The 17,706-nt window shown below is 40.4% G+C and overlaps 1 protein-coding gene across 1 annotated transcript in view; it reads left to right on the top strand.

The window, feature by feature from the left end:
• Positions 1 to 17,706, top strand: part of LOC139404746 (fibrillin-2-like) — a gene marked incomplete at its 3' end in the record, with an annotated part of 232,358 nt that overhangs the window by 117,890 nt on the left and 96,762 nt on the right. Inside the window, exons 26-28 of the mRNA XM_071147349.1 lie at positions 8,256 to 8,381; positions 14,550 to 14,675; positions 16,143 to 16,265. Coding sequence (XP_071003450.1) covers positions 8,256 to 8,381; positions 14,550 to 14,675; positions 16,143 to 16,265 — 375 coding nt within the window. The remainder of the gene's footprint in view (positions 1 to 8,255; positions 8,382 to 14,549; positions 14,676 to 16,142; positions 16,266 to 17,706) is intronic.

Genomic DNA, 17,706 nt, shown 5'->3' with positions numbered 1-17,706 from the left:
TGTCATGATTTGGTTTGGGTCTAGTTGTGTTGCTGTCCTGGGACTCTGTTGGGTCTGTTTGTGTTTGTGAACAGAGCCCCAGGACCAGCTTGCTTAGGGGACTCTTCTCCAGGTTCATCTCTCTGCAAGTGGTAGCTTTGTTAAGGAAGGTTTGGGAATTGCTTCCTTGTAGGTGGTTGTAGAATTTAACAGCTCTTTTCAGGATTTTGACAATTAGCGGGTATCGGCCTAATTCTTTTCTGCATGCATTATTTGGTGTTTTAGGTTGTACACTGGGGATGTTTTTGCAGAGTTCTGCATGCATAGTCTCAATTTGGTGTTTGTTCCATTTAGTGAATTTTTGGTTGGTGAGCAGATCCCAGACCTCACAACCATATATGGCAATGGGTTCTATAACTGTTTCAAGTATTTTTAGCCAGATCCTAATTGGGATGTTGAGTTTTATGTTCCTTTTGATGGCGTAGAAGGCTCTCTCTCTCTCTCTACAGTATCTCTCTCTCTTCATCTCTCCACAGTCTCTCTCTACAGTCTCTGTCTCTCTCTTCCTCTCACTACAGTATCTCTCTGGGTGTTTCTCAAAATTCATACTACCATGCTCCGAGCCATGCAAATTGAAGCACGGGAGGGTTGGAGTATGAGTCCAAATCAAAGCATGAGTCCAAATTAAGAAACGGAGCACGCAGGGCACTTCTTTGTACATCTTTTGATGTATGCATTCTGCCGTGCTCTACACTCTCATCCTCTGGGTGTTTCTCAATATGCATTCTGCCGTGCTCTACACTCTCATCCTCTGGGTGTTTCTCAATATGCATTCTGCCGTGCTCTACACTCTCATCCTCTGGGTGTTTCTCAATATGCATTCTGCCGTGCTCTACACTCTCATCCTCTGGGTGTTTCTCAATATGCATTCTGCCGTGCTCTACACTCTCATCCTCTGGGTGTTTCTCAATATGCATTCTGCCGTGCTCTACACTCTCATCCTCTGGGTGTTTCTCAATATGCATTCTGCCGTGCTCTACACTCTCATCCTCTGGGTGTTTCTCAATATGCATTCTGCTCTACACTCTCATGCTCCAAGTGCATTCTCCGACGATGTTCTCTTGATGTCACGACTTCCGCCAAAGTTGGCTCCCCTGCCTGTTCGGGCGGTGCTCGGCGGTCGTCGTCACCGTCCTACTAGCCGCTACCGATCCCTTTTCCGTTTGTCTGTTGGTTTTGTCTTATTAGTTTCACCTGTGTGTATTTAGTTTAATTAGCTTCCCTATATGTAGTAGTTTGTCCCGCCCTTGTTTTGTGTGGGATTTTTTGTTACTCTGTTGGATGTGGTTTTCATGTGTGTATTCTCCGGACTGTTTGGTCCTGTGTTTGGGCTGGTCTGTTCTATGCGCCCTGTATGTTGGCGTGACCGTTTTTTGGCCGAAGAATAAATCACGATATACTGAACCCTGCTCTCTGCGCCTGATTCCAACCCACCACTCCTAGTATCCCGTGACTCTTGAGTACGTTCTTGTTAGTGAACCGTCGTCCAGCCAGGACAATGGCAATAGAGACAAAAGAAGATATACACAAAGCATACGTTTTACTTCATAACTATCAGCTAGCTTTATGTCCCTACTACAGTCCCTGGTTTCGAATTCAGGCTGTATCACATCCGGCCGTGATTGGGAGTCCCACAGGGCGGCGCACAGCGTCGTCCGGGTTTGGCCGGGGTAGGCCGTCGTTGTAAATAAGAATTTGTTCTTAACTGACTTGCCTAGTTAAATAAAGGTTAAATAAATCATTAAATATGTGAAATGAATAATGTACTGTAGCTAACTAGAAAGTTTAACAGGCAAAAATGACCTAAAACTAGATAGATGTAAATTCTTTATGGGTAGCTAGTTAACAATTCTTCGTGGCTATCTGGCTAGCTAATAGTAGTAGCTAGCCAGTTAGCACTATTGACTTATTATTTGTATTTATTAAGGATCCCCATTAGCCGTTGCCAAGGCAGCAGCTACTCTTCCTGGGGTCCAGCAACATTAAGGCAGTTATATACAATTTAAGATATTACATGACATTTCATAACACATAACACTCCACTATCACATATCTACAATACAACATCCATGTGTACGTGTGTAGAGTGCTTATGATGTGTATTTGTGTCTGTGCCAGTGTTTGTGTTTCTTCACTGTCCCCACTGTTCCATAAGGTGTATTTATTTCTGTTTTTTAAATCAAATTTCACTTCTTGCATGAGTTACTTGATGTGGAATAGAGTTCCTTGTAGGTCATGGTTCTATGTAGTACTGTGCGCCTCCCATAGTCTGTTCTGAACTTGGGGACTGTGAAGAGACCTGTCTTGTGTGGTATGCATGGGTGTCTGAGCTGTGTGCCAGTAGTTCAAACAGACAACTCGGTGCATTGAACATGTCAAAACCTCTCACAAATACAAGTAGTGATGAAGTCAATCTCTTCTCCACTTTCAGCCAGAAGAGGTTGACGTACATATGATTAATATTAGACTCTTGTGGCTGGCCGGGTGCAGTGCACGCTGACACGGTTGCCAGGTGTACGGAGTTTCTTCCCGACACATTGGTGCGGCGGGCATTGTGTCAAGAAGCAGTGCGGCTGGTTTGTGTTTCGGAAGGACGCACGGCTCTCGACCTTAGCCTCTCCCGAGTCCGTACGGGAGTTGCAGTGATAGGACAAGACTGTAACTACCAATGGGATTCCACGAAATTGGAGAGAAAAAGGGCAAAATAATAAAGTATAAGAAGAAGAAGAAGAAGAACAAAAGAATGCAGAGCTGCGCTTTATTATGGGCAGACTTCTCCCCATCTTAGCTACTGTTGTATCAACATGTTTTGACCATGACAGTTTACAATCCAGGGTTACTCCAAGCAGTTTATTCACATCAACTTACTCAATTTCCACATTATTTATTACAATATTTAGTTGAGGTTTAGGGTTTAGTGAATGATTTGTCCCAAATACAGTGCTTTTAGTTTTGGAAATATATAGGTAACTTGTTCCTTGCCATCCATTCTGAAAATAAAGGTAAACTGTTGTCCTTTCAGTCGCTGTGGTAGCTGACGTGTATAGAGATGAGTCATCCGCATACATAGACACACTGGCTTTACCCAAAGCCAGTGGCATGTCGTTAGTAAAGATTGAAAAAAGTAAGGAGCCTAGACAGCTGCCCCTGATTCTACCTGGATTTTATTGGAGAGGCTTTCATTAAAGAACACCCTCTGTGTTCTGTTAGATAGGTAACTCTTTATCCCCATATAGCAGGGGTGTAAAGCCATAACACATACGATTTTCCAGCAACAGACTATGATCGTCAAAAGCCGCACTGAAGTCTTACAAAACATCCCCCCACAATAATTTTGATCATCAATTTATCTCAGCCAATCATTAGTCATTTTTGTAAGTGCTGTGCTTGTTGAATGTCCTTCCCTATAAGCATGCTGAAAGTCTGTTGTCAAGTTGTTTACTGTGAAATAGCATTGTATCTGGTCAATTTTTTTCCAAAAGTTTACTATGGGTTGCTAACAGGCTGATTGGTCAGCTACTTGAGCTTTACTATTCTTGGGTAGCGGAATGACTTTTACTTCCCTCCAGGCCTGAGAGCACATACTTTCTAGTCGGCTTAAACTGAAGATGTGGCAATATTGTCCGCTCATTTTCCATCCAAGTTGTCAGACCCAGGTGGCTTGTCATTGTTGATAGACAACAATCATTTTTTCACCTCTTCCACAATGACTTTACGGAATTAAGAATTACAATTCTTGTCTTTCATAATTTGGTCAGATACTGTATACTTGGATGTGTAGTGTCAGCGTTTGTTGCTGGCATGTCATGCCTAAATTTGAAAAAAATCATTAAACTAGTTTGCAATATCAGTGGGTTTTGTGATGAATGAGTCATCTGATTCAATGAATGATGGAGCTGAGTTTGCCTTTTTTCCCAAAATTTAATTGAAGGTGCTCCAAAGCTTTTTACTATTTTTTTTAATGTAATTTATCTTTGTTTCATAGTGTAGTTTCTTCTTCTTTTGATTCAGTGCTTATTAGTAACTGGAATGAGCAATTTAATAAATGTGTCAAGTGCAGCGTCTGGTTGCTCCTCATTACACACCACAGACCAGCAAATATTATTTACATCATCAACATATGAATCACTACTTCTTGTATGACCTCTTAAACACTATTTTAGGCCCAGCGTCTGGAACTTTGGTTTTCCTAGAGATGGCTACTATATTGTGATCACTATATCCCATGGATCTGGATACTGCTTTCAAGCAACTTTCTGCAGAAGTAGTAAAGATGAGATCAATACATGTTGATGATTTAATTCCTGTGCTGTTTGTAACTACCCTGGTAGGTTGACTGATAACCTGAACCAAGTTGCAGGCACTGGTTACAGTTTGAAGTTTTTTCCTGAGTGGGCAGCTCGATGAAAACCAGTCAATATTTAAATCACCCAGAAAATATACCTCTACTGATATCACATACATTATCAAGCATTTCACACATGTTATCCAGATACTGACTGTTAGCACTTGGTGGTCTGTAGCACCTTCCCACCAGAATGGGTTTTAGGTGAGGCAGATGAACCTGTAGCCATATTACTTCAACAGTATTTAACATGCGATCCTCTCTAATCTTTACAGGAATGTGGCTCTGAATATAAACAGCAACACCTCCACCTTTGGTATTTCTGTATTTTCTGTAAATGCTATAACCATGTATTGCTACCACTGTATCATCTAAGGTATTATCAAAGTGAGTTTCAGAGATCAGAATATGAATGTCATCTGTTTTTAGCACATTATTGACTTCATTAACCTTGTTTCTTAAGCTACATATGTTAATGTGAGCAATTTTTAACACTTTGCTGGGATGCTTGATTGTTTTTCTTGCTTTACTGGGAAGCTTAGCAGAGGTAGACATGCTCAGGTTATTTATGTTAGTGCAGGGTGAGCTGCACACAGTGGACTTCCTGCCAGGGCAAACCACCTCAGTGTTAACAGTATAACTCTGGTTCATAGGCACATGATTACTGTATACAATAGCTGTGGAATCAGCAGAGGCATTCAGACCGACAACCGCCGAAACATCCATAACGATATGAATGAATGTCACTCTGAACTATCCATTCTAACCACGACAGAGGACAAACTCTCCAACAGAAACTAACAACAGAGACCCCGACAACACACTGAGCGTAAATATACTGTATATATTAATAGCAATTGTTCCCGAATGAGTGAGCGTTCATGTGCAAAGGATTAGCATTTCAATTGTTATAATTATCAATTGTGTGTTGTCTTATCTCAGGCAACCCCCACTTCCCTTTTGTACACCAAGCCGCGATGCCGGTTTATCCCACTAGGGAAACTCCGTTGTAATTTCCTTGTAACTATCTACTGTTTGTTTATGCATTTCTGTGAATTACTTAATTAGTAAATAAATGATTTAAGACAATTGATGTTTGGATGACTCATTGTGAAGACTGGGTTCGTGCAGATAACCAACAATTTGCAACATTTGGAATGAGACTAACGTGAGATAAAGAAGAATTCATTAATCAGAAGACTATATATTAGGAAAATTATAACTTTGTAATCTGAATATTTTCCTTGGTGCCACGACTTCCTAGTTAATTACAGTTACATGATTAATCAGTTTAATCACGTAATACTAATTACAGAGAATCTTTGATAAAAACTAAAAGTCTTCATTTAATGATAGTAAAGACACAACACGTGTCTCTTGATGCAGATTGCGAGGCCAGAGCCACAGAACTCACCTTTGGAAGAGAGCTGCTGAGACGCCGGTTGCTTGCAGCCCACGACAGCCAAAGGGGCTCTGATCCAGAGAGCACAGGCCCAGTGGAAGGGGGCTGCGGTTGTCCAGGCTGTACCCAGGCAGTTGATTGACTAGGACAGTTAGCTGGAGGGGCATCCACAGCCATGGAGGAAACACCCAAGTCCCCGGCAGAAGCAGCTGTTACAGGGGCTCAAAGGGATTTTGAAAGTCTTAAGTCCAGACGCGGGGGAAGAAGGCAGAAGCGCCGAGAATGATTCTTCTTCTTCTTCTTTCTGGTTCCGACACTCCATTCACGCTCACCTGGAGTCCAACAATGAGCAGCCATTTACACTCACCTGGAGTCCAAAAAGGAGCAGCCATTTACACTCACCTGGAGTCCAACAATGAGCAGCCATTTACACTCACCTGGAGTCCAACAAGGAGCAGCCATTTACACTCACCTGGAGTCCATCAATGAGCAGCCATTTACACTCACCTGGAGTCCAACAATGAGCAGCCATTTACACTCACCTGGAGTCCAACAAGGAGCAGCCATTTACACTCACCTGGAGTCCAACAAGGAGCAGCCATTTACACTCACCTGGAGTCCAACAAGAAGCAGCCATTTACACTCACCTGGAGTCCAACAAGGAGCAGCCATTTACACTCACCTGGAGTCCAACAAGGAGCAGCCATTTACACTCACCTGGAGTCCAACAAGGAGCAGCCATTTACACTCACCTGGAGTCCAACAAGGAGCAGCCATTTACATTCACCTGGAGTCCAACAAGGAGCAGCCATTTACACTCACCTGGAGTCCAACAAGGATCAGCCATTTACACTCACCTGGAGTCCAACAAGGAGCAGCCATTTACACTCACCTGGAGTCCAACAAGGAGCAGCCATTTACACTCACCTGGAGTCCAACAAGGAGCAGCCATTTACACTCACCTGGAGTCCAACAAGGAGCAGCCATTTTCTGGTTCAAGCTCGTAGAGGGGTGCAGTGGTGGGAAAGTATCTAGTATATAGTTCAGGAAGGTCCCATTATCATCCTCTTGGATGTTTTGATAGGAAGCATTTAAAGATGCCAATACTCTCATAGAATCCTTATTCCGTAATATTTTTTGTTTTTTATAGCTGCATCAAAAGTTCAATACATTTTTCACAAATGAAGGAGTCCATCAGAACTTTCCCCGTGAAAACTATGAACATGTTGTTATGATGTAAAACATGTTGTTATGAAGTAAAACATGTTGTTATGAAGTAAAACATGTTGTTATGAAGTAAAACATGTTGTTATGAAGTAAAACATGTTGTTATGAAGTAAAACATGTTGTTATGAAGTAAAACATTTGCTTTGTGTATATCTTGTTTAGTCTCTATTGCCATTGTTGTCCTGGTTTGAAGACGGTTCAGTGAATGGGTACTGTAACTCCATAGTAAGTCAGTAGGGCTAACTGGCTAGTTAGCCACAAAGAATTGGTAGCTACCCATGCAGAATGTACATCTATATTGCATAACATTCGTTTTAGGTCATTTTTTCCTGTTTAACTACCTGGCTAGCTACAATATTACGATTCACATATCTAGCTGATAATTATTAAGTAAAACGTTTGCTTTGTGTATATCTTGTTTCGTCTATTGTTGCCATTGTTCTGGCTGGAAGAAAGTTCAGTAAATGGGTGGGTGGGGGGGGGGGGGGAGCGTGACGTAATTCAGTAAGCGGAGTGTGAGTGCTTCTCAAATGTATTGTTTAATGCATTCTCCACAGTCTAGTCTTCACGAGAACGTACTCAAGAGAACGTGGTGGGATAATCCACTCGTAGCACGAGAGTGGGGAGCACAGTAGTGTCTCTCTATCTCTGCTTCCTGTTTACTCAGTATGGAATCACCTGAAACACAACAAAAATACTATATATTCACGTTCTTCGACAAAAAAAAAAAAAAAAAAAGTGAGCATTTGGAGACAGTGGTCCGGTAAACAAAACCAAAGCATAGAGTGCTGTCTTACCTTGTCCATAGACTGCTTCTAGGCATGTGTAATACCACTAAAACATATGTAGATGGTGAAAAGTTCAAAAAACATTTGCATCATCAAGGCATGTTTCAAAGTCACTTTTTTGGGAGGGGGCCCAAAACTGTGGATATATATACTCTATCATTTATCAATTTGAAAGGAATGGGGCAGTCCCATTCCTTTCATATTTTTGATTGAACCAATAGGACAGTAGAGAGGAATAGGAGGGGATTGAGTCAAAGGGCAGTGGACCGGTTTCGAACCGACTCTGGCATATATGGTATCGGGGTCCGTGGCACTAACCACTGGACCTCACAGGCCGTACAATGTGTTTTTTTTATTTATAGAAAGGATAAGTGTTTGTGATATGTTAGGGAGTTTCTCTGTCATCCCGTGTGTTACTAATACTGAATTACTTGTTGTGTGTATGTTCTCTCAGACATAGACGAGTGTGAGCGGGAACCGTCCCTGTGTCGTGGGGGGTCTTGTGAGAACACAGAGGGCAGCTACGAGTGTGTTTGCCCCCAGGGACACCAGCTCACTGTGGACGGGGCAGCGTGCGAGGGTGAGTAAGCAACACTGTAAATGTTAGACCTCAGTACACATGACAAATACTGAACATGTAACAAATACTGAGCAAAAAATAGACAGATCAAATGAACACACAACAGTTAGTGAACATTTTAACTAATGTTTGTTACTTTACAATAATGTGCCAAATCCCAGTCTATATCATAAACATCATGACAAAATACTCAACAACATAGGGTTCTTCTCAACAACATGCAGGGTTCTTCTCATTAGACATGCAGGGTTCTTCTCATTAGACATGTAGAGTTCTTCTCAGCAAGATGCAGGGTTCTTCTCAACAAGATGCAGGGTTCTTCTCCATAGACATGCAGGGTTCTTCTCATTAGACATGCAGGGTTCTTCTCATTAGACATGCAGGGTTCTTCTCATTAGACATGTAGAGTTCTTCTCAGCAAGATGCAGGGTTCTTCTCATTAGACATGTAGAGTTCTTCTCAGCAACATGCAGGGTTCTTCTCATTAGACATGTAGGGTTCTTCTCATTAGACATGCAGGGTTCTTCTCAACAACATGCAGGGTTCTTCTCAGCAACATGCAGGGTTCTTCTCAACAACATGCAGGGTTCTTCTCCATAGACATGCAGGGTTCTTCTCAACAACATGCAGGGTTCTTCTCATTAGACATGTAGGGTTCTTCTCATTAGACATGCAGGGTTCTTCTCATTAAACATGCAGGGTTCTTCTCAACAACATGCAGGGTTCTTCTCCATAGACATGCAGGGTTCTTCTCAACAACATGCAGGGTTCTTCTCATTAGACATGTAGGGTTTTTCTCCATAGACATGCAGGGTTCTTCTCATTGGACCTGTAGGGTTCTTCTCAACAACATGTAGGGTTCTTCTCAACAACATGTAGGGTTCTTCTCATTAAACATGCAGGGTTCTTCTCAACAAGATGCAGGGTTCTTCTCATTAAACATGCAGGGTTCTTCTCAACAAGATGCAGGGTTCTTCTCAACAACATGCAGGGTTCTTCTCAACAAGATGCAGGGTTCTTCTCAACAACATGCAGGGTTCTTCTCAACAAGATGCAGGGTTCTTCTCAACAACATGCAGGGTTCTTCTCAACAAGATGCAGGGTTCTTCTCATTAAATATGCAGGGTTCTTCTCAACAACATGCAGGGTTCTTCTCCATTGACATGCAGGGTTCTTCTCAACAACATGCAGGGTTCTTCTCAGCAACATGCAGGGTTCTTCTCAACAACATGCAGGGTTCTTCTCCATAGACATGCAGGGTTCTTCTCAACAACATGCAGGGTTCTTCTCATTAGACATGTAGGGTTCTTCTCATTAGACATGCAGGGTTCTTCTCATTAAACATGCAGGGTTCTTCTCAACAACATGCAGGGTTCTTCTCCATAGACATGCAGGGTTCTTCTCAACAACATGCAGGGTTCTTCTCATTAGACATGTAGGGTTTTTCTCCATAGACATGCAGGGTTCTTCTCATTGGACCTGTAGGGTTCTTCTCAACAACATGTAGGGTTCTTCTCAACAACATGTAGGGTTCTTCTCATTAAACATGCAGGGTTCTTCTCAACAAGATGCAGGGTTCTTCTCATTAAACATGCAGGGTTCTTCTCAACAAGATGCAGGGTTCTTCTCAACAACATGCAGGGTTCTTCTCAACAAGATGCAGGGTTCTTCTCAACAACATGCAGGGTTCTTCTCAACAAGATGCAGGGTTCTTCTCAACAACATGTAGGGTTCTTCTCAACAAGATGCAGGGTTCTTCTCATTAAATATGCAGGGTTCTTCTCAACAACATGCAGGGTTCTTCTCCATTGACATGCAGGGTTCTTCTCAACAACATGCAGGGTTCTTCTCATTAGACATGTAGGGTTCTTCTCCATAGACATGCAGGGTTCTTCTCATTGGACCTGTAGGGTTATAATCAGTGGTTGGAACCAAAATACATTTCCAATCGTTTCGTTCTAAACAGATCCACAATTTTCTTTGTTCCATTACACTGTTGCGACCAGCAAAATAAAGTTCAGAACCCCAAAAATATGACCAGCTCATTAAACTACTTCACCATTCAGTGCCGACAGAGCAGGCAAGCCATCAGAACGGGATAAGACCCAGGTGCAGACAGCTAGAGTCACAGATGTTTATTGACCCAAACACGGGGCAGGCAAAAGACAGGCAGAGGTTAAAGGCAGGCAGAGGTCCGTAAATCCTGGGCAGAGTCAGTAAGGTACAGAACGTCAGGCAGGCTTGGGGTCAGGGCAAACAGAATGGTCAGAACTGGCGAAACTAGGAAACAGAACTTGAGAAAGCAGGGAGACTGAAAAACAACCTGGAAAAGACCTGACAAGACGAACTGACAACAGACAGAGAACACAGGTATAAATACACTGGGGATAATGAGGAAGATGAGTGACACCTGGAGGGGGGGTGGAGACAAGCACAAAGACAGGTGTAACAGATCAGGGTGTGACACAAGCTAGTTTTTTACGTGCGCGATGGACAGACAGGTGTAGCCTATGGCGCAAGATGCGACTGACATTTTTCTCTTGGGGAGAGAGCGAGAGAGGGTTGAGGAGGAGGCTTGAAGCGTTGGGTATCTTGTTATGACATGCATTATCTGAATTAGGCCCACATAATTATATCTACAGAGGTACGGCTTCTATGGAGAAACTTTGAATGTCTTTGAACTTCAGAGTTGACTTAACGTTGGACCAGAAAAGCTAGTTTAGTTAACAAAGCTTGTGTGTGCAGAGCGGCACCAGAATTAAAAACACATCTTGGTTTTTTGTAGTTAATAAATCCATCGTCAAATGTGATAATTATACCTATAGTATCCTTAACTAGCATTGAAAAGGTAATCCATTCTTCTCTAGCCAATTAAATAATGTCTCTTCCTATCTTCTGAATCAAGCTTGTACGGTCAGTACAGTAGCCTCTGTCTGGGAGGGGGGAGGGGCAGGTCGCCTAGACACACACTGGCAAAGCGCAGGGTTCTCCTCAACAACATCTAGGGTTCTTCTCATTAGACATGTAGGGTTCTTCTCATTAGACATGGTGGGTTCTTGTTTTTGTCACATTTTTCAGAAAAAAATGTCATCTAGAGAAAGAAATTGACAAAATATCAACAATTTCCTATGTTTAAGTGGAGAACACATCTGTGGATAGCCACACACATTTAGGTAAAAACAGATGTTTCTGAAGCTGAGAAAAATTTGTTGGCTATTGGGAAGATTCTGACTTTTGGAAAATGGCAGTTAAAGACCAAGACACAGAATTCAGACTATCAAACACCTATTTAAATCAAATCCTCATCTCTTCAAAGTAAGTTACTACACATAGTCCAGACTCCAGTTTGTAACATTATCTATAAAATGGGCCTTTAAATGATGTGTGATTCAATGTAGTGAGCTTCGAAATTATGAATGTAAGTCCATTTAAAAGGGGTTACAATTCATGACATTTTGATGACTGTAACGGTTCTCTTTAGGTGAAGGAGAGGCGGACCAAAACGCAGCGTGGTGGTTATTCATGTTTTTTAATAAAGACACTAGACATGAATAAACTAACAAAAACAATAAACGTGGAAAACCAAAAACAGCCCTATCTGGTGCAAAACACAGAGACAGGAACAATCACCCACAAACACACAGTGACACCCAGGCTACCTAAATATGGTTCCCAATCAGAGACAATGACTAACACCTGCCTCTGATTGAGAACCAGATCAGGCCAGACATAGAAATAGACAAACAAGACATCCAACATAGAATGCCCACTCAGATCACACCCTGACCAACCAAAACATAGAAACATACAAAGCAAACTATGGTCAGGGTGTGACAATGACGGTAGTATGATAAACAAACAAAAATATAAATTGACATCAACTTTTTGACATTCTTATTTGTACTTTTTGAAAATACTAATATAATATATATAATATAATAATACATGTAATTTTATCCTGTGGTGCCTGGCCTTAAATGATATATAGCCATTGATTATTTAAGGATATAACTAATTAATGCCCAATGAGCTTAGTTCAACTGACGTACCCCATCAGAACCCAAAATATTAAATTGTTTTACTCCATTGTTTGTAAACAATGTAAATGTAAACAAACACTGTATAGCTTCAAAACATGGTTAAAGCTATACGTTTGATACAATGAATGGTCGGTCCTTGCCTCCATAGCTCCCACTATGAATTTATGACTGGTTACATTTCTTGAGCCCCATCCATCAGTTGTTTACCCCTCAAAAATGGTGGGGTGCCCACTTTGTCGTTGTTTGAATCACAGAGTTCCCCTTTAAGGCCCCATCAAATGTTGTCATTCACCTCTAGTTCCTTCTGAGTAGGTTATGTACAGTGTTACTAGGTCATTGCATTGCCAGGTCATAAGGCTAATCACCTGATGTCTTGTTTTTCTTTTGTGACATTTATATTAGCGGACATTTTTCCCACCGCTCGCTCGCTCTCTTATCTTCTCAAATTGTCCTTTTCTTAACACAAATATTGATACAGTACAATGTAAACCCTTTCAATGAAGATTCTCCGTTGTGCATACTGTTTAACCCAGAATTAGGCTTAATCGGTGTGTGGGAAATCGACACTACAAAAATAAATGTCCTCTCACTGTCAACTGCGTTTATTTTCAGCAAACATAGCATGTATAAATATTTGTATGAACATAACAAGATTCAACAACTGAGACATAAACTGAACAAGTTCCACAGACATGTGACTAACAGAAATGGAATAATGTGTTCCTTAACAAAGGGGGGGTCAAAATCAAAAGTAACAGTCAGTATCTGGTGTGGCCACCAGCTGCATTAAGTACTGCAGTGCATCTCCTCATGGACTGCACCAGATTTGCCAGTTCTTGCTGTGAGATGTTACCCCACTCTTCCACCAAGGCACCTGCAAGTTCCCGGACATTTCTGGGGGTAGTGGCTCTTGCTCTCACCCTTCGATCCAACAGGTCCCAGACGTGCTCAATGAGATTGAGATCTGGGCTCTTCGCTGGCCATGACAGAACACTGACATTCCTGTCTTGCAGGAAGTCATGCACAGAACGAGCAGTATGGCTGGTGGCATTGTCATGCTGGAGGGTCATGTCAGGATGAGCCTGCAGGAAGGGTACCACATGAGGGAGGAGGATGTCTTCCCTGTAACACACAGCGTTGAGATTGCCTGCAATGACAACAAGCTCAGTCCGATGATGCTGTGATACACCGCCCCAGACCATGACGGAACCTCTACCTCCAAATCGATCCCGCTCCAGAGTACAGGCCTCGGTGTAACGTTCATTACGTCATTGATAAACGCGAATCTGACCATCACCCCTGGTGAGACAAAAGCGCAACTCGTCAGAGAAGAGCACTTTTTGCCAGTCCTGTCTGGTCCAGCAACGGTGGGTTTGTGCCCATCGGCGACGTTGTTGCTGATGTCTGGTGAGGACCCGCCTTACAACAGGCCTACAAGCCCTCAGTCCAGCCTCTCTCAGCCTATTGCGGACAGTCTGAGCACTGATGGAGGGATTGTGCGTTCCTGGTGTAACTCGGGCAGATGTTGTTGCCATCCTGTACCTGTCCCGCAGGCGTGATGTTCAGATGTACCGATCCTGTGCAGGTGTTGTTACACGTGGTCTGCCACTGCGAGGACAATCAGCTGTCTGTCCTGTCTCCCTGTAACGCTGTCTTAGGCGTCTCACAGTACAGACATTGCAATTTTTTGCCTGGCCACATCTGCAGTCCTCATGCCTCCTTGCAGCATGTCTAAGGCACGTTCACGCAGATGAGCAGGGACCCTGGGCATCTTTCTTTTGGTGTTTTTCAGAGTCAGTAGAAAGGCCTCTTTAGTGTCCTAAATTTTCATAACTATGACTTTAATTGCCTACCGTCTGTAAACTGTTAGTGTCTTAATGACCGTTCCACAGGTGCATGTTCATTTATTGTTTATGGTTCATTGAACAAGCATGGGAAACAGTGTTTAAACCCTTTAAAATGAAGATCTGTGAAGTTTTTGGGAATTTTACGAATTATCTTTGAAAGACAGGGTCCTGAAAAGGGACGTTTCTTTTTTTGCTTGGATTATTATTATTACGTTTATTTGGATATATTTATTTACATTTTGAGTAATTTAGCATGTGTTCACGAATGTTATCTTACACAGATTACAACGAGTGCGAGCAGAGCGTCAGCTTGTGTCGGAACGGCCAGTGTGTGAATGTGGCCGGTACCTACCACTGCTCATGTGACTCTGGTTACCAAGCAACTCCTGACAGACAGAGCTGCATAGGTATGGTCATTAAACTCTACCTTACAACATAAAAGATGAGTCACATGTTATATATGATGTCATGCTACGTGCCATTTACTCAGGTTTACATGTTCTAAAGTTCTGTTTTTCTTTTGTACTCTTGAGAAATCAATCTTAGAGCTATTGCATTCAATAACATGCTAGCTATTTATTGCATTCAATAACATGCTAGCTATTTATTACATTCAATAACATGCTAGCTATTTATTGCATTCAATAACATGCTAGCTATTTATTACATTCAATAACATGCTAGCTATTTATTACATTCAATAACATGCTAGCTATTTATTACATTCAATAACATGCTAGCTATTTATTACATTCAATAACATGCTAGCTATTTATTACATTCAATAACATGCTAGCTATTTATTACATTCAATAACATGCTAGCTATTTATTACATTCAATAACATGCTAGCTATTTATTGCATTCAATAACATGCTAGCTATTTATTGCATTCAATAACATGCTAGCTATTTATTACATTCAATAACATGCTAGCTATTTATTACATTCAATAACATGCTAGCTATTTATTACATTCAATAACATGCTAGCTATTTATTACATTCAATAACATGCTAGCTATTTATTACATTCAATAACATTCTAGCTAACATGTCATGCTATATATGTATTACATTCAATAACATGCTAGCTAACATGTCATGCTATATATGTATTACATTCAATAACATGCTAGCTAACATGTCATGCTATATATGTATTACATTCAATAACATGCTAGCTAACATGTCATGCTATATATGTATTACATTCAATAACATGCTAGCTAACATGTCATGCTATATATGTATTACATTCAATAACATGCTAGCTAACATGTCATGCTAGCTATTTATTACATTCAATAACATGCTAGCTAACATGTCATGCTAGCTATTTATTACATTCAATAACATGCTAGCTAACATGTTATGCTAGCTATTTATTACATTCAGTAACATGCTAGCTAACATGTCATGCTAGATGTTTATTACGTTCAATAACATGCTAGCTAACATGTCATGCTAGCTATTTATTACATTCAATAACATGCTAGTTAACATGTCATGCTAGCTATTTATTACATTCAATAACATGCTAGCTAACATGTTATGCTAGCTATTTATTACATTCAATACCATGCTAGCTAACATGTTATGCTAGCTATTTATTACATTCAATAACATGCTAGCTAACATGTCATGCTAGCTATTTATTACATTACATTGTGGGAAATTACTTTTATTTTGTATTGCTTCACATACAATAAAAAATGACACCTGTGAGAGGGTAGATAAGTTGTTTCACCTGTTTCCGTAAGTTGTTCCTAACCTGTTTCCTTTGTTGTTCCTAGCCTGTTTCCGTAAGTTGTTCCTAGCCTGTTTTCCTTCGTTTTCATTCAATAAGACCAACTGTGTGTGTGTTTTTTTCAGATATTGATGAGTGTACCATTGAGAATGGCGGCTGTGACCTGCACTGCACCAACTCAGAGGGGAGTTATACGTGTAGCTGCAACAATGGCTATGCACTGATGACAGACGAGAGAAGCTGTTCTGGTAAACACATCCTTTCAATTCTCATCTACTCTAAACAGTCTGTACTACCTGGTTACTATATACAGTCTGTACTACCTGGTTACTCTAAACAGTCTGTACTATCTGGTTACTATATACAGTCTGTACTACCTGGTTACTATATACAGTCTGTACTACCTGGTTACTATATACAGTTTGTACTACCTGGTTACTCTATACAGTAAGTGAGTAAAATACCTGGTTACTCTATACAGTATATAATACCTGGTTACTATATACAGTATATAATACCTGGTTACTAAATACAGTATATAATACCTGGTTACTCTATACAGTATGTGAGTAAATTACCTGGTTACTCTATACAGTTTATACTACCTGGTTACTATATACAGTCTATAATATCTGGTTACTATATACAGTATATAATACCTGGTTACTAAATACAGTATATAATACCTGGTTACTCTATACAGTATGTGAGTAAATTACCTGGTTACTCTATACAGTTTATACTACCTGGTTACTATATACAGTATATAATACCTGGTTACTCTATACAGTATGTGAGTAAACTACCTGGTTACTCTATACAGTTTATACTACCTGGTTACTCTATACAGTATATAATACCTGGTTACTCTATACAGTATATAATACCTGGTTACTCTATACAGTATATAATACCTGGTTACTCTATACAGTATATAATACCTGGTTACTCTATACAGTATATAATACCTGGTTACTCTATACAGTATATAATATCTGGTTACTCTATATAGTATATAATACCTTGTTACTCTATACAGTATATAATACCTGGTTACTCTATACAGTATATAATACCTGGTTACTCTATACAGTATATCATACCTGGTTACTCTATACAGTCTATAATACCTGGTTACTCTATACAGTATGTGAGTAAATTACCTGGTTACTCTATACAGTTTATACTACCTGGTTACTATATACAGTCTATAATATCTGGTTACTATATACAGTATATAATACCTGGTTACTAAATACAGTATATAATACCTGGTTACTCTATACAGTATGTGAGTAAATTACCTGGTTACTCTATACAGTTTATACTACCTGGTTACTATATACAGTATATAATACCTGGTTACTCTATACAGTTTATACTACCTGGTTACTCTATACAGTATATAATACCTGGTTACTCTATACAGTATATAATACCTGGTTACTCTATACAGTATATAATACCTGGTTACTCTATACAGTATATAATACCTGGTTACTCTATACAGTATATAATACCTGGTTACTCTATACAGTATATAATACCTGGTTACTCTATACAGTATATAATACCTGGTTACTCTATACAGTATATAATATCTGGTTACTCTATATAGTATATAATACCTTGTTACTCTATACAGTATATAATACCTGGTTACTCTATACAGTATATAATACCTGGTTA

Source organism: Oncorhynchus clarkii, unplaced genomic scaffold, assembly GCF_045791955.1.
Source record: "Oncorhynchus clarkii lewisi isolate Uvic-CL-2024 unplaced genomic scaffold, UVic_Ocla_1.0 unplaced_contig_1240_pilon_pilon, whole genome shotgun sequence".
NCBI lineage: Eukaryota > Metazoa > Chordata > Actinopteri > Salmoniformes > Salmonidae > Oncorhynchus > Oncorhynchus clarkii.
The sequence above is the reverse complement of the archived record's forward strand: the minus strand, read 5'-3'. Positions and strand labels throughout refer to the sequence as shown.